General features: G+C 39.6%; 1 protein-coding gene across 1 annotated transcript in view; it reads left to right on the top strand.

Moving 5' to 3' along the window:
* Positions 1–876: 876 nt before the first annotated feature.
* CPNE4 (copine 4) overlaps positions 877–25,369 on the top strand; it is a 323,198-nt gene continuing 298,705 nt past the window's right edge. Inside the window, exon 1 of the mRNA XM_046682225.1 lies at positions 877–1,056. Within this exon, the coding sequence (XP_046538181.1) occupies positions 877–1,056 (180 nt within the window). The remainder of the gene's footprint in view (positions 1,057–25,369) is intronic.

Genomic DNA, 25,369 nt, shown 5'->3' with positions numbered 1-25,369 from the left:
TGGCAGGTGGAAGGAAGCAGGAAGGGAGAAGGTGAGACTGGAGGTAGGCACTCCCCTGGGGCAGGGAATCAGATTCTAGGCCTCTCTCTCTTGGAGCTAGCTTGCTGACTGCATCTTGAGAAGGTGGGCCAGAGTTTAGGGAAGGGATATCTGGATTGTTTCTTTGGTAGGACAATTTATTTCTCCAAGCCACCACATAGAAAGAAAAGCAAAGCTGAATTTTTAGAAAGTCTTAAAAACTTGGGATGTGATTCAATCGATTAACCAACAAATCTGTCAAATTTCACAGAAACCATACACTTAATATAAAACTGGATTACGGGGCTGGCCCCGTGGCCGAGTGGTTAAGTTCGCGTGCTCTGCTGCAGGTGGCCCAGTGTTTCGTCAGTTCGAATCCTGGGCGCGGACATGACACTGCTCATTGAACCATGCTGAGGCAGCATCCTACATACCACAACTAGAAGGACCCACAACGAAGAATATACAACTATGTACCACGGGGCTTTGGGGAGAAAAAGGAAATAATAAAAAAAAAATCTTTAAAAAAAAAACAACTGGATTACAGTTTGCAGTCTATTACACTAATTCATTAATTTTATTTCACAGACCAAAAATTATACTATGCAAATATATGCAAATCATGTAGGAAAATAGTGTTCTTAGTCAAGTGCACCAACAACTGTTGGGTTTTGTTGTTGTTTTGGTTTCGTTTTGCTGGAACTGTGCTACTGGGTGGAAAGTGACATCATAAATATATTCAATATTTGAAACCGTGTTTTGAACAATTTCCTGAGGGGTGATTGGGAGGTTTTCTCCTTTGACAAATATTGTGGTGATTGGCATGTCTTTTTTCCTCTTTTTCTTGCCTAAAACAGAATGAAGAAGATGAGCAACATCTATGAGTCGGCTGCCAATACGCTGGGGATCTTTAACAGTCCCTGCCTGACCAAAGTTGAGCTGCGCGTGGCGTGCAAAGGCATTTCCGACAGAGATGCTCTTTCCAAACCAGACCCCTGTGTCATCCTCAAGATGCAGTCCCACGGGCAGTGGTTTGAGGTAGGCATGTCCAAGGAAATGGACAGAAGCATGGCTGGAGGATTGGTTCAAAAATGTTTTGGCATTTCCCGTCTTTAGGTGGCTTATTTTGATGAGATAGAAAATTCTAGAAACGAATATGATCACGATTCTGCTTGTATCATGATGTTTTGATGTGGCTGTTTTAGTGCTGTGGCTATTTTGACGTTTAGTGTTAGTTTGCCTGCTGTTGTGGATAGAGCGGCCCCTCGAGAAGGACAGAGAGGACTGTCTTACAGGGGTCACATCGCGCAACATTTATTTTTTGAAGTGAGAACTTAATATTAGCTAAACTTCATTGGGTGCTTATCAAGCGTCAGGCACTGTTCTAAGTGCTTTATGTAAAGTAACTAATTTAGTCCTCATAACAATCCCATGAAGACACAGAGACAGATGAGGAAATGAAGACCGAGAGGTTAAGGGTTTGCCCAAGACCATTCAGCTTGTACGCAGAGAATCTGCTCTCTGCTTTATGTAAAGTAACTAATTTAGTCCTCATAACAATCCCATGAAGACACAGAGACAGATGAGGAAATGGAGACCGAGAGGTTAAGGGTTTGCCCAAGACCTTTCAGCTTGTACGCAGAGAATCTGCTCTCTGCACCCAGGCAGCGGAGCTCCAGGGCTGAGCTCTTTATTGCTATTTTATCCTTTTGATGGGCACCGGTGCAGTCTTTGGTGGTTTGCGTGGCAATATTGCAGGTTGAAATCTGCAGATGAGTTTTGTTTGTTTACTTAAAAGTTGAAAAAAAATTGGATGAGGGCTAGTTTTTAAGTTTTTTGTTTTTTACTACTAGATATCTCATCTAAGGAAGCAATGTTTTTAAAGCTCTGGTCAGAGGTGAATGGTGGGAAAGGGAGGGGTGGCGTGGAGCAGAGGAAGTGGTTATCACCTCTAAGGGAACCAGGCGCTCAGTGGAATTGGGATAAGGGGTTTGAAGCCGTGCTGAGCAGAGCAAGAGGAGGCAGCTACCTGCTTTGAATTCCCGCGGACAAACTCTTCAAGCCTTCACTACTTCTCCCACCCGTCTGCCAATAGCTGGAAGACGCTCCTCTAGGGAGTACTGTGCTCCACCCCGCAGCAGGAAGAAGGCTCAGAAGACCCGAGAGGCAGAACGTTTGCTTGTTCATACAAATGTGGTGTTAGAGGTTGGTGAGCAGATGAAATTCAAGCGAGGAGGCAGCATGTGTCGGGGAATGTAGGGCAGATGGGCAGGTTGGGGGTCTTAATTTAACTTCAGGCTCATCCAGCGCTGAAACATAAAACAACATTCAAAGGTATCTTAATGTGTCATGTCTTCTTTTCCTTCTAACTATTCTCATTGACTTTGATGGTGGGTTTTATTGTTTTTTATTTAGCAAAACTAAATGGAATGCCTGCACTAGAAAAAAGTCACTCTTTGAAAATTAGAGGAAAGAAATTCATCTCTAACCCCTTTACATCATTCAACTATTATTTGTTTATATTTCTTTTCAGTCTTTTCCTCCTGGCCTCATATTCTTACATGATTCTTATCATGCATGTAAAGTTTTCTTTCCTGATTTTGTTACTGACATATTACTATATTTTTCCACATTGCTATAATATTTGTTATTATAATTTTTAAAGCTGCATAATATCCCAGCGAATGGGTTTATTTCATAGTTTTCCTATTTTTTCACTTTGAAGTTGCCTCCAAAAATACCCTATTTTAAATAAGGCTGCAATGAGCATTTTTGTGCATAAGGCTTTCTCCTTGGTTTTGAATGAGTTTCTGGGAAAGTAGAACTAGTAGAACTTTGGGGGCTTTTGATAATGTTGCCAAATTGCTTTTCCAAAGCGCTCTATTATAGCATTACTCAAAGCATGGTCTGCACACAGCTACCAGCCCACCAACTTGTTACCAGTGCACAGTGAGATAAGAAACTTGTGCCACATCATAAATTGATTCACTGCTTCTTTCATCCAGAAAGTCTTACTCTTTAAAAACAGCAATGTCAGCTGATCTTCCAGCATGCTTCACGATATGGCTGATTTATATTCTGGCACTTTGAGAAGCCCTTCTCTAATAAACTTTATACTCTTAACAGTATACACTCAGAATACAATTGGGCGGGGCCAGCCTGGTGGCATAGTGGTTAAGTTTGCGTGCTCTGCTTCAGTGGCCTGGGGTTCGTGGGTTCAGAACCTGGGCCAGACCTAGCACCACTTGTCAAGCCACCCTGTGGCAGCAGCCCACATATAATAGAGGAAGACTGGCACAGATGTTAGCTCAGCGACAATCTTCCTCAGGCAAAAAGAGGAAGATTGGCAACAGATGTTAGCTCAGGGCCAATCTTCCTCACCAAAAAAAGTAAATAAATAAAAAATAAAATTGGGAAAACAGAGCCCATACTAAGTAGCTAATAGAAAGGATTTAATTCAGGTAACTAGTAACAAAGGAGTTGGGAAGTGCTGAGAAACTCACTAGGGACCGTGAGGGAACCCAGAGATTAACAACATGAGCCTGCTACTTTGCTTCGGGTGGAACAGTAGTGTGCGGAAGCCAGCTTGAATAGGCTTCTGAGAGCCGATTGTTAAATATTCAGAAATTTGCAAGCCTGGGTGTGTGTATTTACACCACAGGCATTGGCAAACATTTCAGATCAGGGCATTTTCCCCCCCTAGAGAGCCAGCTGTTAAACATTTACAAGCACACCAGGGGACAATAGGAACAAAAGAAGGAGATAACAGTTCTGGAACCAAACAGCTGGGCTGCCTAGCTGAAGCTGGAATCATGGAAGGAGGGCCTAGCTGGTGGCATCCAGAGAGATAGAGGAGATCAGATAGTGCTGGAAATGCTGCCTGAGAGAGAGACGAGGACACCCTGGCATCTCCCTTCCTGTCGCTCTCAGGTCTCCGGTCAGCGCCTTCCTTTGACCAAACCTTGCTGGAAGACAGTTGGCAAGGTTTGCAGGGAAAGGGTATAGAATGCATGTGAGAACAAAGAGGTAAATGACTGACGCATAAACCTTCTGACATCTCACAGTAACCTGGAAAATCATTCCCCCCTCATCACGGAGCACATCTGTATTTAGTGCTAACACTGCTTTTCAGTACAAGTTCGGAGAGTGGTCCTGCGCTACAAGTTAGACGCACACCTATGCTAGAAGTTAGAAGCACCTGACAGTCTATTTAAATCATGTAGCTATTGCTATCTATGTTCAGTGAAGGCTAGCAAACATGGACAGTGCACCGGGACAAGATTTATTGATGTGTGCATTTTCCTGTATCTCCCCCTAGAACATGTCAGGATTTACAGAGAGATTTCTATATATACAATTACAGAATTGAGAGAAAGGCTTGCAGAAGAGAATTCATGTGCGCTGTCGGTACCCTGGGTATCTTTGTTATGGGGAATCTGGTAACTGACTAAGTGAAGAGAAAAATAACAAACTGAGAGGTTAACCTTATTTGCATACGGAAGAGGTTGCTGGGGGTGTCAGGGTTAGAGAGGGAAAAGCCCGGTGAACTTATCTTTTAGAGAGAACTTTTTTTATTATTGAGGTCATGTTGGCTTGTAACATTGTGTAAATTTCAGGTGTGCATTATTATATTTCAGTTTCTGGATAGACTGCATTGTGTTCACCACCCATAGTTTAGTTTTTATCTATCACCATACATGTGTGCCCCTTTACCCCTTTTGCGCTCCCCCTCTGGTAACCACTAATCCGTTCTCCTTATCCAAATGTATATTTATCTTCCACGTATCAGTGAAATCATACGGTATTTGTCTTTCTCTGTCTGCCTTATTTCGCTTAATATAATACTCTTAAGTTCCATCCGTGTTGTCGCAAATGGCTCGATTTTGTCTTTTTTTTATAGCTGAGTAGTATTCCATTGTGCTTCTTTATCCATTCATCCATTGATGGGCATTGGCAGCTTCCACATCTTGGCTGTTGTGAATAATGCTGTGATGAGCATGGGGATGCAACTGTTGATTGCAAATCATATATCTGACAAAAGGTTAATTTTCAAAATATGTAGAGAACTCATACAACTCAACAACAACAAAATGAACAACCCAATCAGAAAATGGGCAGAGGATATGAAGAGATATTTTTCTAAAGAAGATATACATAGGATGGCCAACAGGCACATGAAAAGATGTTCAACATCACTGATATTAGGGAAAAGCAAATCAAAACTACAATGAGATGTCACCTGCAAACTGGTGCAGCCATATGGAAAACAGTATGGAGATTTCTCAAAAAGTTAGAAGTAGGAATACCATGTGATCCAGCTATCCCACTACTGAGTATTTATCCAGAGACAATTTTAAAATTTAGTGAAATAGAGGCTCTGTCTTGATCAGTACCATCCCATAGAACTCCCTGAAGTAATGGAAATGTCCTCTATCTGTACTGTCCAGTAAGGTAGTCACTACTCACGTGTGGCTATTGAGTGCTTGAGAGGTGGATTGTGTAACTGAGGAATTGAAAATTTTAATTATTTAATTTTAATTATTTTAAGGGTAAATGTAAATAGCTAGCATGCTTCCAGAGTATCTTTGATGTGCTAGAGAATTTGGCTGGGTTGGGGAGAAGAGGAAAGGGAATTTGTAAAAATGTTACTGTAGGCTATTAATTTTATAGCTTCAGTGTTTTTTGGGGAGATGTTACTAGAGATTGACATTTCTTTTTTATTGCTTGTGATTGCTGGCCTGTGCTTTTGGTAATGGAGCTCCAGCAGGGAAACGGCCCTGTGGTGCCCTAGTTTATGGCTCAGGTTACTACTGCAATAGTTAGAACTGCCTTCAGATGGCTTTCCCATATGGAGGGCAACTGTTTGCCCTTTTAATTGACTGCAGCCTGTTAGCAATGGAAGAGAACATTTGACCTCTAAAGTGGATCATAAAAATGTAAGCCTGATTTTTAGACTCAAAAAGACCTACGATCTGATCTTCTGTGCTGTTCATAGTATTAAGAATCAATGAGGATAAATCTGTATATCTTTGAAATGTTGGAAATCAATTGTTCTGAAATGCACAACATCAGATCGTTGCTCTTTGCAGACCAGCAGGGTTTGGGATGTGTGTCCGAGGACTGAGAAGGCAGAGAGGATACTTTTGTTTCTTCTCAGAATATAGACATGGGATGTTGTTTTTATTGGGTGAAACATTTAGTAAATCTTTAATGGCCGTGATTGTAGCTGTCAGAAAGCAGGGAAGAGAAAACTTGAGGCTTAGAAAAACATTCCAAACTGAGAGTTTCAGACCTACCATTTAGTTTCCCTAATTTAGAATCATACTCATTTTTTAAAATGCCCCCTGCGCCCACTCCTGGCCATATAATGGCTACACTATGTGGTGCAGGTCAGTGTAATGATAATTTAGAACATATTTCATTTTGCAATGAAGAGTGGAAATAATTTCCTCCTGCCTTCTAGTGAATACTGATGTGTTCACTAACTCCTGGAACTAAACATTACATCCAAGTAGGATAAATTAACACTTCTCAGAGACTCAAAAGGCAAGGGCCCTTGTGAACTACAGACTTTTATTCAGTTTCCTGGAGCATATGCTCTATCCCCTAGAGATGGTGGATGTTCTCCATGAAGCAGAGCTAAGCTTACAATGCTGTGGCCCTGGGCAGAGATCCTGTAAATCACAGAGTACTTGTCCTCATTGGAAAAAGCCAAATTATTCCCCACAGTTCTAGGATGTTACTCTAATCACCTTTAATTCCATTTTTCCATTTAATTTTAATGCACAGTTATCGAGCTCCTCCATAGGAAATTCTAAGTAATTCTGAGGACTAATTACCTTTGGATCAATTCCATGTGAAAACATGTTATGATGAATCATGTGCTTTGGTGGATTTTTGGTAATAATAGTAATTGTTAGTAATAATTAGTATGGTTATATTTAACACATCAATTATCCATGGATGCTAATAGAAACTTATTGTTTATAATAATAATATATCCATATTGCACTTTATATTCACAGAGCCCATCTACTTGCATAATTTCATTTGCTTCTCATAATAGCCCTGTGAAAGGGTGGCACAGATGTTGAAATTAAACCCAGCCTATATTAAGCATCATGAAAGAGACATGGTCTGTGTCCTCAAAGAGCTCAGAGTCCAGTAGAAGAACTTACCTCGTCTTAGAGATAGAGGGCTGGAAGCTCAGATAGTCACGTGACCATGGGATAGAGTGCTAGAAACAAGGTCCTGACTTACATCTCTTCCTTTCCTTGAATGTATGGTGGGTAGACCATGTAAAGGGTGCCTAGGCTACCACTCCGTGGAATGAGGCTAAATCATTCTTTCAATCAATCATTCTTCCATCCCTCCATTATTTTCCATCTTCCCCCCACTCCTACCTACCCAGATGCAGCGTTTGGTTGCCATATGACCTAGCATCCCTGCTAGCAGCACAGAAGGGGAAATATGGGTCGATGGTGGTGGACTTGCCCGCTCCCAAAGAAGCAGGCTGTGAACTTTTTCAGCCATTCCTTCTTGTCTGGAGGGCTCATGGAAGATTCTCTGGAACAAGTCCCTTTCATGCTTGCAACAGTAGTGGACCATCAACCTTTTGTGCATCAAGCCGTGAGGATGGAGACCAAAATAGCAGTTTCACTTGTACCTGAGAAGTCAATTTTCCTTTCCTCCAAAGTGCTAGAATTTTATGAAAATGGATCAGGCAATATGAACATTTAGATGATGACTTCAAATAAAGTAACCATCTCTATGTGTTGATGCCAACTATGTATTAGTCATCTTACATGTATTCTTTCTAATCCTCACAACTACCCTGCAATATAGACTATACTAACCAGGTAAGGAAACAAGCTTGGGAAGAATTAACAAATCACCCGAGGTCACACTACTAGTAAATAGTAAAACTGGAGTCTGATTGATTCCAAAACCTGTACTCTCTCCACTTTACCAGAGGTTGAAAACTTGAAGCTAGAAGCCTCTATCTAGTCTCCAGCCATATTGTGCTTGGCTTTCACGGTGTTTAAACAAGTTTTCTACTGGTTGCCAAAACCAAAGAACCAGATTTTTCATAAAGCTCCAGATTTCTGGTTTCTTTTGAGTAACCAGAAAATCTGGCAACGTGGTGCCTTTAAGCCTTATGCAAGGACCAGCTGGAGATGATTAGCAGCTTGCCCATACCCAGAGTATGAGTTTGTCCTCATGCTGCCTACTTGTCAGCCTGCTTCACCCACTTGCCCAGTGGAATGGCCCCTGGAGGTTTTTGAGTTTAGACTATACTCCTGCACCCCCTGGCCTGGATCTCTGAAATGTAGTTAACCTCTTAATTGTGGACACAGGCAAGAGCTGAAAAATGAAAATTAAGTCAATTAAAGCATGCCCTCTGGATATCAAGAACAAGCTCCTTTCTCAAAAGGTTTTCTGTTCACACTTTGCTGACTTGCAGTGTTTCGGTGGCGAACACCTAGCATGACAGATGATAAAAAAACAACAGTTTTCTTCAGTTGTTCACAAAGTTTCCACTGCGGTTTCACATCCAACTCCCGTTTGGGAAAACTTTGATGTTGCTTTCTACCTCCCCCTTAACACGTCCCTAATAAGAATAATTTTTTCTCTTTAAAAACAAGAAAGAAAGTTGACTTTGGTGATATTAGAAATTTTACCCCAAACGCTGATAGAAAAGAAAACAAAATGAAATATTAGAACCAGAAAATATTTCCTCCCTGCTGCCCGAGGTCACGTCCCTGTGACCAGAGAGTGTGGTTGCATGATCTTCACTCTGCAAGTGATGCACGTGGATGAAGGGAAAGAAGATTACTGGATTGCATAATATGTGACTAAGTGGCTTTCTTATCATTGAAATCTCAAAGTTGTCAATATCATGATGTCTGAGAACAGAGTCACACAAGATGGGAAATTGTGGGCTTTAAATGAGGAAAAAAGCAATTTGGACTGGAATCTTGTGTTGACTATTAATTCTCTTGGGTGTCCTGAGATGATTTCTCAGCTGGAAGCATAATGTCTGGCCTCCTGCAGAGAGGAAACCGCCATCACATGGCCTTCACTGCCTCCTTAGCTTGAAGAATTGGCAAGCCACACTCTGGACATTCAGACTCAGCAGTGGTTGCCACAGGTTTTTATAACATACCTTGAGTCCTATGATGAGTATTTGAAAGATGGCATTACAGGTCGGGGAAAGAGCTTGAGGAGGCATCTATGATTTACAGCCCCCTGCCTCCAGCTCGAACCACCTTCAGCATCTTAAAGGAGATATTTTTAACACAGTTCCTGGGTGCCTATTGTACTGTTTAACTAGACCCACTATTGATAATCATCTCCTGAAGAAAATCATCTTTTCTTTGTAATTTCAATCCATTTAATCTTTTTTATTAATTGTAATGGTGGTTCGTTAATAATGATACCTTAAATTCGTTGAGAGTAGTTATAAAATGTATCAGGTAATCTCCAACACTTTATATGTGTCATTTAATTTTCAAAACAGCCCCACAAATTGGGGTCCCCGGATATTTCATATAGAGGCACAGAAGAGTTAAGTGTCTTGCTCAAGGATCACACAAGCAGTAAGTAGAGGACCTATGACAAATTGAACCCAGACTGTCTGAGGCTAGAAACTGGTTCTGCTGTCCATCACTGCCCTCCTCTGAGATGAATAGTACCATTCGCTGAGTGTCTGCTGTGTGCCATGTGCTGTCTTCACATGCTTGTTCATATAATCCTCATGACGGTGTCAGAAGATAGAAACTGTGATTACCCATTTTACAGGTGAGAAAACTGACACTCACCTAGGAAAAATACAAGTCCAAGGACGCAAGACTAGGAAGAAATGGTATTAGGGTTTGCACTCAGATCTTTGAGTCTCCAGTGCCCATGTTGTTTCCATGACTCTGCACCTCTCTCATCCTGGCCTCTGTGCAGGTAGAGTGACTCCACATAATCCCTCTAGTCTTTAAAATAAACATGTTTTCCTCTCCTCAGACAATTCAAGAATTTATTTAAAACTGTTTGCACTTATTTTTTTTAATAGAAATTAAATTTGTTTGGGGGAACACTCGAAACATCCACCTTATCCCCAATTTATGTGGTTTCAGCCTAACCTCCTAACAGTTCTCCATGGTGCATGGCAGAGGGGTTCAGAGCTCAGACTATGGAGCCAGACTGCCTAGATTTAAGTCCTAACCCAGCCGCTATTAGCTGTGCCAATGTGCAAATTACTCAAACCTTTCTGTGCCTCAGTTTCCTCATCTATGAAATGCAGATCATAATGGTACCTACCTCATGAGGGCCATTATGAGGATTAAATGAGTCAGTACCTGGAGAGTGCTTGGAACAGTGCCTGCTACAGCAGAGTGAGTGCTCAGTAAGTGCTATGTTTGTAGAACATGTGTTATTTTTGGAGAAATCTCTTCTAAATAAAGATGTGCTGTTCAATCCCCAAGTTTTCTGGGGACTTATGCTATTAAAAGAGTCCTGTGGCTAGAGCGAGAGTGATGGAGACATATCTGGAGGTCCCTGGAAAAGCAAATTCTGGGATGCTGAAGCCGTGACCACTTTATTGATTTTGCATCCCCAGCGTCTACTACAATGTATGCTACAATGGATGCTTGTAATTCAGTGGCGGATTTCATTTCCCTGGTCCACTTCCCCATGTTCACCTCCAAAGACACAGGATTTTTGAGGACCATCCTATTCCCATTCAGAAGAATAAGAACTCAACTCATTAGAACTCAGCTACACCATTACGCTCCTCCCTTTCACGTGGAAGTAAGATTATTGGTGTCTGGGGCAAGACGTTTGGTCTAAGAGGGTTTTGTTTGTGTCTTTGTGTGTAAACTGGACACATAGCAGTGGTAACTACATTGAATGGGGTTATGAGATGACGCTTGAAAGACGTTTCCTGCCACTCAGGGACGAGGACTATGGAGTAGTTCATAACCCAGCTCTGTTAGCCTTAATTTTCCTTTCTTACATCTTTTTGGATCTAAGCTTCACGTTCCTGTTGTTTTCTTCTCTTGCCCTTCCTCCTTATGGAGAGATGAGGCAGGGAGAAGCAAGGAGAGCAGTGGGGCTGTGGTTAGCCGTGGGCACCGTGGCCTCCCTGCCTCTTCTCTCCTCAACCCCTGGCTCCGTCTGTGTTGAGTCTCTCACTCAGACAGTGGGGAGAACAGAGTGAATTATTTGCTGAAAACCCGACTTCTTTCCACCTGGTTTTCTCTTCAGTCCGCTTCAAAAGCAACTGAGTATAGACGAGGTAGCGAGTTTTCCTTGTTGGCTCTCGGGGATTAGATGAGTTTTTAAGCCATAGAAATTCCTGGAGTGAGATGAAGTTCTTCAGTGTCTTTGTTTGAACCTCAGGACACAAATAGTTCCAAACTTCCCTATCTGTCACTGAAATGTTTGCTTTCAAGACTTCCGCATAGTTTTCTGGGGAGAGCCTAGTTACTTCAGAAGTATTGCAAACATTTGTTTGAAATATAAATGTAAATATAAACTTTTGCTTTTTATCGACTTTAATGAGGCAATTTGCATATAAATGCATCCGTTTTAGATGTTCAGTTTGATGAGTTTTGACAAATGTACACACACTTGGGTAACCACTATCCCAGTCAAGATATAAGATATTTCCTAAAATATATTTTAATACTTAAAATAGATGAGAAAACATCACAGATACTTAAATTTCAATGCATCAGAAGCCATTAACTCTCAGTGTGTTCCCATTGTTGACATTATCTGAAGTGGCAGAAATTTCAACTTATAAAATGAAAATATCCCTTTTAACTATTAAGTATATTGTGATTCTGTGCAAGATTTTGATTTAAAAGGGGAAAATATGGTTCAATTGCTAAAAAAATTTGAAAACTCAAAGAGTACCATACGAAGGAAAATAAACCCAGAGCTGGTTTGGCTCAGAATCAAACCAAACTATTAATGGCCTGACTCACTGACTTCAGTTCGACCTGAAACCACTCTGCCTGACAACTTAGGAAGCTGTCACAGCAGCTGGGCTTGATCTGAAGTCAGTTTGCAAACAAGGCGTAGGTCCACCACATGTTAACTGTGTGACCTTGGAAAGCCACTTAACATCTCTGAGCCTCTCATACTACCTCGTGTCTAAATGGTTGTTGTCAGGATTAAATGATTGGCTGGCAGGACGGTGAAGTGGCTGATGTTCTAGACTCTGGAATCAGACCACTTGGGTTATCTGTGACCTTATACAGAAGCCTCAACTTCCCTGGGTCTCTGTTTTCAACATCTGTAAAACGGAGGTGACAGTAAACCTATTCCATGGGTATATTATAAGGAGGAAATGAGATGATACTTAAGAATTGCTAACATAGTACCTGGTGTATGGTGAGTGCTTAATAAATATTACATGTTATTATGTTTAAAGGAGAGAATGCATGCAAAACTAATGTGGTTAGCACATCACCTAGTCCTCAGTATATAGAAGATATTATCAGGTAATACTTATGTTGAGGTGTGTTGACTGCTAGCAGCAAGTTTGTGGTCTGCTGCCCAGCTCATGTATTTTTGGTCCCATTCGTCTGTATAAAATACGAGAATTTTCAGTAAGAAAATGTAACAGGTCTCTAAGTTTCTGCCAAGTCTCTGACTAACCACTTTGATTGATCTGTTTGGGCTCCCCGGTAGGGGATTATCTGCGCCTCCTTATCCCCTGCACTCTCTGCAGTTTGAAGAAGATGAGTAGACTGGGAGCAACGTCATTCCGCTGGCTCATCCGTGTTCTCTAATCTGTGGGCGGGAATCAGAGAGGCCGTGCTGATAACCTTACCTTTCCGTCTTTGCTTCCGTGCCAACGTCGGCCCCCACTGTTTGGCAGTATTAGAAGAGAAGTGACAAGAAAATTCTTCCCTTCTGGAAACTCCTGATGTTCTCAGGGTCAGTTTATAGGCTAATTAAAAATTTTATCTTGATTCAAGCTCAGAAATGTTCAACTCCCTATCTTGGCTGGTCTGTTTTCAAATACTTGGTATTTCGAGAGCTTCCTCTCATCTGAGAATTTAGTCTTAGATATTTTCTTCTTGAGTCTGAAGACTAGTTCTTCGTGTTGAAAATTACAGTTGTGGAACTGTGTGTTGAAGCAAGAAAATTTGGTGCCTTTTTAACACTCTTCCCCCTTGAATTCCAGTCTTTTCCAAACAACTTCTGAGAAACCAGGGTGTATGGCAGGGGGAACCTATTTAAGCCTGCTCCCATTAAACATTTCCTTCTTCCAGTGTGTTCCAGTTACTACTGTTGCCTAACAGTTACCCCAAAATTTAGCAGCTTAAAGCAGTCATTTTATTCAGCTCATGGATTCTGTGCACTGGGACCTCAGACAAGGTACTGTGGAGATGGCTTGTCCCTGTTTCACAATATCTAGGGCCTCAGCTGGGAAGAGTAGGGGGCTGGAGGTGATTTAAGGCTGGAGTTCCAAATCATCTGAAGGTGTCTTCACTCTCATGTCAGGCTAGGACTTCTGTTGGAGCATCTGCATGTGGCTTTCCATGCTTGGCAGTCTCAGGGCAAGGACATGGACCCTAACTTTTAATGGGAAGAGTGCTGAAGGTTTGCCACCCAGTTAAACCATGGACTAAACTTGGAAATGTTAGTTAACTAAAGAGTATTATCTTATTATCACACGATCCTAAGATTACCTTAGAGGGTATGGATAGGAGGAACGTAGGCATATTTACAATGCCAAATCCCATTCAGGGTGCTTGTCTTAGAAGCTTGAAAGATGCAAACATAGAATTTGTGAAAGGAAAGACTTTCGAGTTTGAATGTTAAACTTAGGAAATGTATAGCCTCAAGAACTACAACAGGAGGAAAATATAAGTTCAAGTCTCTCTCCTGGGTTTAAACAGCAGCTTTAAGAATAATGCATATATATGCTACCACCGCTAGATGTAACAAAGAAGAAGAAGAAATAAGAGGAGCTAGTATCTTCAGAGCCCTTCCACATTTTTTTCGTTGATTCCCCACACCAGACTGTTGAAGTCAGTGCTATTATTTTCATTGCCAATTTACATACAGATGAGAGAACTGAGATTCAGAGATGTCATGATGACAACATTTCCAAAGTCATATAGTCAGTATGTGTGGAATCTGCTCTCTAAAATCCTCTGACTTCAGATTTCAGACCCTTTAGTCACACCAGGAGCCCTCTCCTGCTGGTGTCTGTTATTCCACGTTTTGCCCCCTGCTTAGAAACCAATGCACCCACGGCTGTGGGAGCCACCGAAGCACAAACACATTGCCTCCATCTCCTTGCTATTTGATCCTTTTCTTGTCCACTCCCTACCTGCTACTTTGAAATTTGCCCAACCACAGTTTCCAATCCTAATGAATATTTTCCACAATAATTTACTGGCAAGAGAGCAGTTCGTCCTATGGGTATGCCATGTTTCATCCACCAACCCACTAATGGGGCACATGTAAATGCTTCGCTTTTTTGATTCATTCAGCAAACATTTATTGAGTTCCTACTATGTGCCAGGCACTATTTCATGGGCTTGGAATACAGCAGGGAATAATACATGGCCCCAGCTTTCATACTAGTGGAGAGAATAGAAAATGAATAATAAATGTATAATCTATTGTCAGGTAATGATAAGTGCTATAAAGAAAAATGAAGCAGGGAAGAGGGTGGAGAATAATGAGGAGTCTAGTTTAAAAATTATGGTAGGGAAGGCTTCTCTGAGAAAGCAGTATTTGCACAGAAACCTGAACTGGTAAGGGATCGAGCTATCTGGATATAGGGAAAAAGTGTTCTAACAGAAGGACGAGTAGAGGCCATGACACAGGCATTTGCTTGGCCTATTTAAGGAATAGCAGGGAGGCAAGATGGCTAGAGAGCAGTGGGTTAAGAAGGCAGGAATGAGAGGAAATGATGTTGGAGAGGCAACTAGGAGCCAGGTCGTATAGGGCCTTACAGGCCATGGTAGGGATCCTAGACTTCATTCCAAATGTGATGGAGGAAGGGGGCATTGGAAGGTTTGGAGCAGGATGTGATTCGCATTTTAAGAGATAACACTTTGCTGTGCCAGACAGGATACAGAGACAAGAGCAGATGCTGGAGACGACTCAGGAGCTACTGCATTTGTCCAAGTGAGAGATATAATAGTTTGGATTAGGTGGTAACCATGGAGAAGATGAGAAGTGGTTGGAAATGAGATGTACTTAAAAAGTAGATTCTATAAAATTTGCTGATGGATGGTATGTAGGGTATGAGAAAAAGACAGAAATCAAGATTTCAGAGGTCTGAGCAACTGAGTGAATGATGATAGATAACACTAGGGGGAAAGCGGGTTGTATCAATAATTCTACAATGAACGTGCTTCTAATGCTGAGACACAGTATGGTGTACTGGTACAATGTGATTCTCGTTGCATACTGTCTATCTTCGAATCTGAGCTCTATTATTTACCAGCTATAAGATCTTGCATGAGTCAATTAGCTCCATTTTCTCCTCTGTGTAATGGGGATAATAAAAGTACCTATATTGTAGAGTTGTTTTGAGGATTTAACACACAACAGTGCATAGCACTCAGAATTATATAACTACTAGCCATCAACATTACTATTAATATAATTCTGTAAACACTTATGATTGTTTTCTTAGGGGAAGTGTTGGGTCAAAGGATATACACATATTCTAAGTTTTTAAAATCACCTAATTGCCTATCTGGAATGATCATACCAATGCATTCCTACCAGCAAACTGGGAGATGCAAAGGAGGAATTCTTTAAAAAAGATTTTAAATATTTAGTATTTGGCATATAGACTCCCCAGATGTTTGTCATTCCTGAGTCACAGAATGAATAGTTCTCTGGTCTGGCATGACTTGAGCTCACTTAAGTGATTCTAATCACACTTCTGTTCTTCTCCTTCCAAAATTATCTTTATTAATATGTATATTAATTATTCATATAATAACATAATATGACTGATATAGTAATAATATACTAATACAATTAAAACATAACTTACTATTAGTGTGTTTTTAGTAATATACAGAGTGTGTGTGAGTTTGCAAGAGAGCAAGAGCATGCATGAGAGAGATGTGGGTTGTGTATGTGTGTGTATTAGAACTGAAGAATGAAGCCAAAGCATCTCTAGGTTGTCATCTTTAATTCTGAACGATCACTGTACTTGATGCTGTGCTTTATTTAAAGAGAGGAAGAGAAATTGATTTAATAACCTGTCACATTATACAACACAAGAAGAACTTGGGAAGAGAAAGCACTCTGGTATTCTTAGTGGGAAGAAAAATATTATGACAGCTCCATGGAGAAATCTTTGTGCAGAGAGAACTGGTAGAAATTATGGTGACGAGCTGAGGATCTTAGGAAAATATACTGCTTCCGTGGAATAAACTTGACCACTAAACCATAGAGCTCTATAGTACAGAAGACTATTTCCCTCTCTTATTTAAGGGGAGTAAGAAAATAGAAACTCCGTGTCCCTTCTCTTTTTCTCACTCCTTAAAAATAATTTATTCCATCATCATTTTCTCTGGGGGTTTCTAAAATATTCTATTTAACTGAAGTGGGACAGAATAATAGCAAATTACGATAATATGATAGAATTGCAAAATTTAATCAAGAGAGTTTAATATCTTAGTGTTCAACTCTGGTATCCCAGAGAAGTCAGTTTGTATTTTAGTGAGCCAATAATGTCGAGGAATACTACCCACCAGCCACCAAGAGGATGCCTGTACTTGAACAAGTTGGGTTTATTGCTTATTGCCACAAAGGAGAACACTCTTCATGGGCACCTGTGAGGCATCTTAGTAAGACAGTTTAAGAAAGGACTTAGAGAATTTAGGCGATTGTTAGATGTTCTTGGGAGAATTTACAGAAGAATGGCTCTACGCTAGATTGGATGGTTTCAAGAAACCAGGACAACTCTGTAATCGAGTGCCTTAATGGATCTTATCTAGGAAAGGATAGACCAAGGCTACAGCTATGATCAGAAAAGAAGCGGCAGTCACTCATTTTAACCAGGATGGCGGATGTTTGGTCATTTTTATGGTTGGACAGTGTTTATGTTTTTTGTCTGGTTCGAGCATGATTACAGAGCAATCAGGTTTTGTCTTGCTCCATTATGGACACACAGTGGCCTTGTATTTTGTTGGTGTTCTATGAAATTTTTTTGTTCAACAGAATACTAAAACCTAGCTGTATGTGCCAGGCCAGCTCCTAGCAACACAGCAGCTTAGCTGACGGCAAGTCAATTCACCAAGTCAGCTCCCAGATGTCAGGGACTACTTTCCTCCTGCTCAGCATGAAACCCAGAAGTTAAGCTGTTCTATTTAAAAAAAAAACTTTTAACAATGGACTGACTTGTTGGCTAAGCAAAATGTCAATCATGACAAGTCTTGAATCCAGGTGAAATGACCTTTTATTTCTCTGTTCTCCTTTATTATCCAAAACATGATATTTATGATGTTCAATGTATGTAGATTCTATAAGTTGATTTTTCTTCTTCAGTTTAACCCCAAATCTCCCTTCTACTCTATCTCCCTGATTTGTTAGAGGGAAAAGTCCTGGGAGCTCTGTTGAAGACATTCAAGTTTCTGCTTATTTCTTCTATACAAAGGTCTTTAACAAATACCCTGAATCCATCAGACAGGACATAAGTTTTCGCAAGAGATCTAAACAGGAGAAGATTTTTAAGATGAGGCAGATGGTTTAATTTCTGTCCCATTTAAGCCAGCTCCTAGTTGTGTTTTGGGGAAAGTTATTTTCCAGAAGCTCCTTTTTATAAGCATCACCTGGTCACTGACATTCATTCAATAAATGGCTATTGAATTGGCTATTGAATACCTACCATATGCCATGCACCCTACTTGCCACTGGATATAAGAATGGACAATTATGGTTCCCGTCTTCATAAAACTCGCATTTCTTCAGGGATAGAAAAATGTGTGCACCAAAATATTCCTTAAAAGTGTGGAGGAGTCAGAGGAAAGTACATTCAACTCTAGGTTGGGAAGAGGAGCCAGAGAAAATTTTGTAATGAAGATGCTACTTGAACTAGATCTTAGGTAGTAAGTCTGCCAGGTAGACAATATAGGGAACCACATTTAAACAAAAGAAAAATTATGTTATTTAAACAAAAGAAAAATTATGCTATGTGAAAGAAAGAACTGACTTCAACAGGAGGAGACAACCCTTCCTGATCACCAAACCTTGATAGTTCTGAAGATAAGTTGTTCTTGATAGGACTTTATGAAAGGATCATCATCACCTTGGCTAGAGCTCTGCCTAAGCCATACCCCGAGAAGAGAATAACTCTTCTATTTTTAAAGACCTTTTGAGCAGGGGAGTCCACAGTCATCCTGGGAGGTCGATGAGTTTTGAGTCACAGAGCCTTATTAGCAGAGACGGTGTTTAACGGCTCTCAGTGGGGAGAGGAAGGGACATTCCAGGAGTGATCAGGGGCCAGTTTCGAGGGTTTAATCCTTTGAGTAGAGAATAGCTCTGATGCAGCCTTGAGCTTGAGTTAGATTCCCCTTGTGCCACCCTTTTCCTATGAATGTACCACAGGAGAACGGATGTGGTAATGTCAGATGGAACAGCTGACTTCTTTGACATCATGAGATCTTGGCAAACAATGGGGAAACTGAAGAAAAAACTTATTACTGGAAATAGATTTATGTTGGTCACAGATTTCAGCCTTAGTTACACACAGCCTTACTCATATACTCTCCAATAGTGTTCCACACTCACTTCATGCACCTCACTTAATCATATTTTTGTCTCTTAGACATTCTCATACACTCTGTGTGGTTTACACTCACTGAGAAACTCTAACAAACACTCTGAGTCGGTCTGGGTTTTTTACAAACACACACACACGCTTACACATTTTTACATTCAATTCATAGTTAACCATGGTGAGTGGTCCTACCAAATGAAACTGATTCAAGAAGTCAAACAATAGGAGATAGTCTCAGTTGTACTTTTGATGGAATCTTCCAGAATAAGCAAATGAATTTCCTAGGTGTTCTTTTTTCAGGAACTTAGATTGGGGCAAGGTAAAGTCAGTAAGGGCAAGACTTTTATCTGTCTTACTCATCACTGAATCTGCAGCTCCTGGAACAGTATCTGGTACCTGGTAGGCACTAAACAAATATTTGAATGTATAGATGAATGAGGTTTCCTCTTGGTTGTAGAGATTGTTGATGTTTCATTAGTGTTGAATTTAGTCCTTTAGAGGTTCTTCCATAGAGGTGAGTGTACCCTATCTAGTTGTAGCACATTCGTTCTTAATGGACTACCTTATTTCTTGAGAGAAAGTGAATCGAGGATATGTCTTTTTGTTACTGGAATCACCTAATTGATGTGAAATTTTGTTCAAGTCTGTCTTTGGAGGAACATGCTCTGATCATTATTTTAGGTAAACTTTTTATTTTACAAATCATAAGTGTACAACTCAAGAATTTTTCAGAAAATAAATTCAACTGTAAAACCAGCACCCAAATTAAGAAACAGAATATCAATAGCACCCTAGAGCTCCTCTTGTGCCTGCTTCTGTTCACTGTCCCTCAACATGTGCCAGGATAACCGCTGTGCTGATTTCTAACAGCATGGATTGGATTTGCCTATCTTTGACTTTTATGCAAATAGAGCACGCAGATGTACTCTTTAGTGGCCGGCTTCTTTCATTTAGCATTGTATTTGTGAGATTCCTGGTATTGCATGTGGTCTTGTTCACTCATTCTCATTGCTGGGTGCTGTTCCAGCATACGGATGTACTACAACTGATTTCTCCATTCAGCTGCTGAACAGATATTTGGATTGTTTTCAGTTTAGGGCTATTATGAATATGCTGCTATGAACGTTCTTATAGATGACTTTTGATGAGCATATGGATGTGCCACTTTTTGATAAATACCTAGGAGTATGATTGCTGGGTTGTAGGGTGAGCATATGTTTAGCTTTAGTGGATATTTCCAAACAGTTTTCCAAAATGGTTATACAAAAGTACACTCCCATTAGTAGAGTAGGAGACTGCTGATTGCTCCACATCTTCCTCAACATCTGATATCGTCTATCTTTTTCATCTAAGCCATCCTGGTAGGTGTGTAGTAGTATCCCATTGAGGTTTTAATCTGCATATCCTTGATGAATAAGGTGAGCACTTGCATATATTTGGTGGGCATTTTGATATCCTACTTTGTGAAATATCCCTGTCTGATGAATATTTTATTTGAAGATCTTTTTGGTTGTATCTCCATTCTGACTATATGTCCCCAACCCCAGCAGTTGCTCTCTTTTCAACCTATTTCTAATTCACTCCTACAGTAGTTATTGCAATAATAACCAGGGTAATTCTTATCTGTTACAGTCATTTTCGCCATCGATCTTTTATTGTGGAGCTTTATACTCCTATAATTATTACTTATATTATTGATTGATATTTATATTATTAACATATTTCTATTCAAAATGTTATTCTTGACTCATAATTATTGTAATCATCATCCATTTTATGTCGTAGGTTATAGTGAACCACATCATGTCTCTGTACCAGGCAAGAATGCTTTCAGCTGTGGGAAAATGAGGCTAGAGGGTCTTAAACAAATAGGGGTTAATTTTCCTCATATAACAAGAAGGTGCTGGTGTTGGGTCAACTGTCCCACATCGCCACCAGGAGCTCAGATTTTTTTTGCATTTTCTTTGTGTCATCCTTAGTAAACTTATTGGCTTGTTTTCCCTGTAGCTGTTGCCTCCTGGACACAAGATGGTTGTTGAATTGCCAAATGTGATGTCTACGTTCTAGACAGGGAAAAGGAGGATGGATAGAAGGTTGTGCCATCCATGTCTGAAACCATTTTTTAATGGACAAAATTTTGTGGCTAGAACCCTGATCTGCTTACATTTTAATGGTCACTGTGTCATTGGTTACTACTAGCTGCAAGGGAGGCTGGGAAATTAGTGGTTGGCTTTGTATTCCCTAAAGCAGAAGAAGACAAGGGAGAGGGGTGTTGGTTTGGTGTCAAGGGAACAAACATACAGTGTCTGCTGTATTCTGTTAGAGAAAAGAACCCACAAACAACATGATACAATCAAGTACTCTTTAACCTTGAAGAAAATAGCCCTAGAATGGCTTTTTAAAAACTAGAGCGTGTCCTTTGTTGATCTAGTGCACTTTTACCTGGCGATAAGAGCATGATTTAGGGGGCACTTGCCATGTTGTCCGTAGCTGTTCCTTTTGATTAGTGATATTGTGCACATGCTTCATTAGGCTCTGCTACCTTTTGTCAGTTACCACACAGATTAACCTTTAGTGAAACTGATGGCAAAACACACACACACACTCAATGAAAAAGGAGAAACGGATTTCTCATAGCAATAAACAGCTCTCACAATAAATGAAGGGCCTGCCGTCCATTTGATTGTACTTGGAGTTTTATATAAACTGGATAAATATTATTTGCTTTTGCTTTTTATTGGTAAATATGGAACCTTGTTTGCCTCTGGAAAGGTTGCTCATTTCTTTTTTTAACTGTGCTAATGGGTACATGAAATGAAAATACCAACCAACAAAAATCTAACAGCCTGTTTAAGTTTTCAAAAGCCCAGTATAATTTCTGATGGCAAAAGGCAAAGTGATTTCTTTTAAAAAATTTTCTTCCAGCTTTTGGAATGGTTGAAAATAAAAAGTGTATATATTTACATTGTACATTGATTTTTTAAAGGTGTACAATGCGATGATTTAATATCTGTTTACATTGTGAAATTATTACCACAATCAAGTTTATTAGCACATCCATCACCTCACATAGTTACCCTATTTTTTCGGTGATGAGAACACTTAAGATCTACTCTCTTAACAGATTTCAAGTATACAGTGCAGTTTATTAAGTATAATCACTATGCTGGACATTGGATCTCCAGAAATTATACATCTTCTAACTGAAAGTGTCTACCCTTTCACCAGCATCTCCCCATTTCCCCACCCTCCACTGTTCTACTCTCTGGTTCCAAGACTTTGACTCTTTTAGTTTCCACATATAAGTGAGATGATGCAGTATTTATTTTTCTGTGTTTGGCTTATTTCACTTAGCATAATCTCCTCCAGGTTCATACATTTTGTCACAAATGGCAGGATTTCCTTCTCTTTTTATGGCTGTTTTGTGTGCTGGTCTCAGCCTGTTTACAACCAATATTGTGGCTGGACCAACCCTTGTGGTTCTTATTATGATTGCAAGACTCCATTCAGCAATAACCATCAGGAAACCGAAAGAAAAGGTTTATTGCTCACAGGTCCTGGAAAGCACATGGCACACCTGGGGCCACACAGTGAGGTTATAGGTAGAAAGAGAGAGAGTGTGTAGGGGCCTGGGGTTCTGCTTTTATTGGGGTTGAGGACAGGAACCTGGGGTTTCACAGGCTCACTCTTTATTGATGAACTTAAAAACTTAAATATAAGAGTGGAAAGTTAAAGCACAGAAGAGAAAAAAAACAAGTGGCCCAAATGATCAATTATCGAAATCAACCAAGATCTCTAAAACAAAGGCACCTCAATGCAGGGGAGGTGGCCCAATTCTCTATCTGGTCCTGTGTTTATATAAGATAACCATCTTTGAAGTGGATGCCTCTTTGAAGTGGTTGCCTCTGCAATCAAAGCTTAAGTCAGGCACTTGCATTACATAAAAGAAAGAAAGGAAAATCCAACTGTCAGGCTTTACATTAAAATGGCTGAATATATAATATTCATATATATATATATATATATATATATATACACACAATCACATTTTATTTATCCATTCATCTATTGATAGACTCTTAGGTTGTTTCTATATCTTGGCTACTGAGCTTGCGTGTCATATCAAAAAATCATTACCAAGACTAATGTCAAGGAGATTTTCCCATGTTCTTTTCTATAAGTTTTATGGTTTCAAGTCTTACATTTAAGTCTTTAATTCATTTCAAGTTAATTTTTGTGTATGGTGTAAGTTAAGGGTCCAATTTCATTTTTTCACATGTGGATATGCACTTTTCCCAACAACATTTATTTAAGAGACTTGTCCTTTCCTCCTGTGTATTCTTGGCACTATTGTCAAGATTAATTGAGTGTATTTGGGTGGGTTTATTTCTGGGTTCTTTATTCTTTTCCATTGGTTTATGAGTCTGTTTTTATGTCAGTACCATACTGTTTTGATTACTATAACTTTGTAATATAATTTGAAATCAGGAAGTGTACTGCCTCAACTTTTGTTCTTCTTTCTCAAGATTGCTTTGACTATTCAGGGTCTTTTGTGGTTTCATACGAATTTTAGGATTATTTTTTCTATTTCTGTGAAAAATGTCATTGGAATTTTGATAAAGATTATATTGAATCTGTAGATTGCTTTGTGTAGTATGGGCATTTTAACAACGTTAATTCTTCCAATCCAAGAACACAAGATATCTTTCCACCTGTTTGTGTTTTCACTGTTTTTCATAAATATCTCGTAGTCTTCAGTGTATGGATCTTTCACTTCCCTGGTTAAATATATTCCCAAGTATTTTATTCTTTTTGATACTATTGTAAATGGGACTTTTTTCTTAATTTCCTATTTGGATAGTTTGTTGTTAGTTTATACAAACACAAGACTAAGATCACATCAAGTGTCTTTTCCGACCATAGTGCTATGAAACTAGCAATCAATTACAGGAGGAAAATTGGAAAATTCACAAATATGTGAGAATTAAACAACATGTTCCTGAACAACCAAAGTGTCAAAGAAGAGATCAAAAAGGGAAATGAAAAGGTATCTTGAGACAATGAAAATGGGAACACAACCTACCAAAACTTAGGAGATGCAGCAAAAGAAGTTCTATGAAGGAAGTTTACAGTGATAAATGCTAACATTAAGAAAAAAGAAAGATCTCAAATAAACAAACTAATCTTATACCTAAAGGAACTATTAAAAGAAGAACAAACTAAGCCCAAAGTTAGTGGAAGGAAGGAAATAATAAAGATTTGAGCAGAAATAAATGAAATAGGGACTAGAAAGACAGAAAAGATCAACAAAACTAAGAGTCGGTTCTTTTAAAAGATAAGCAAAATTTACAAACCTTTAGCTACACTAACCAAGAAAAGAAAAAATAGAGGACTCAAACAAGCAAAATGGTTTCTTAAGTGGATTAGCTTTTTTAGCATCACATAGAGACACTTTCTTTCATTTAGCTTTCTCTTTTCTGTGGCTTTTAGAGATTAACAATCTAAAGGTGGAACCCCAAATCTTCTACATACTTGAATAAACCTGGCAAGTTACTCACATCTTAGCCTTCAGTTTCCTTATTTATAAAGTAGGAATAATGCCCATCTCATAAATTTGCTGTGACTATTAAATCATACCATGTTGGCAAATCTTCTTAGCCAAGGCTGGATAGCAAAGGCCTTAAATGTCAGTTTAAAGATCTTATATTTTGTAGAGAGTTTGGGTCTGACAGTGAAGATAGGTATGTGAGGAATATTCACCAATAAAATACATGTAATTTTCCTTTTTTGTTTAATTTGGCTTTAAGCCAAAATCTTTCCAACTTCTCCCACTGTTACAAGGAACTCCAGATGTGAATTTTTAAATTTAATCCTTTACTATAAAGTTATAATGAACTATTTTCAATGAAACAGCTTTGTAAATGAAATGAGCACATTAAATACAACAAGAAAAATGAAGTAGCATCATTTTGTTATAGATTCAATCCAGTCTGTATATAGTACCCTCATGTACATCAATTCACTTAATCTCTGCAACAACTCTGCCAAGTCCATGGTGTTTCCATTTGTAACTGGAGAAACCAAAGCTCAGAGACCTTGTGATTTTTGCCAAGGTCACGAAACCAACAAAAGGAATCTTCTTACCTCCAACTCTGCAGCAGCGTGTGAGCACCTTAGGAGTTTAAGAAAGGCAAAGATGTGGTAATTTCTCAAAATAATCCACTTGTAAATGCACCATAACATCTCAAGGGCTGGGACTGTATCTGTCCCTGTTTTATCTCTTGTGTTTGGCCCAGTGCCTGGAATGCTGTAGGTACCCAACAAACATTTGTCAAATGAGCAACTGAATGAATGAAAACTAAAGTAGTTTTAAAATTGAGCTTACATCATCAAATGGCACATTCCACATTGGACAGTCACTGTACTGTGGATGTCGAAGCCTAAGTAAACAGAAATGATTGGGGTTGGGGGGGCAGCTAGTTATCCCCCACTCTTTCCACAACCTTATAGGCCAAATATTTTTTTCAGGAGTGGTCTGAGAGTGGGGAAAAAGAGACAGGCAGTACAAGAGGAAGCTGAGGAGAC

This window comes from Equus quagga, chromosome 1, assembly GCF_021613505.1.
Source record: "Equus quagga isolate Etosha38 chromosome 1, UCLA_HA_Equagga_1.0, whole genome shotgun sequence".
Lineage (NCBI taxonomy): Eukaryota > Metazoa > Chordata > Mammalia > Perissodactyla > Equidae > Equus > Equus quagga.
Note: the sequence above shows the minus strand (reverse complement) of the source record. Positions and strands in the feature narration are given on the sequence as shown.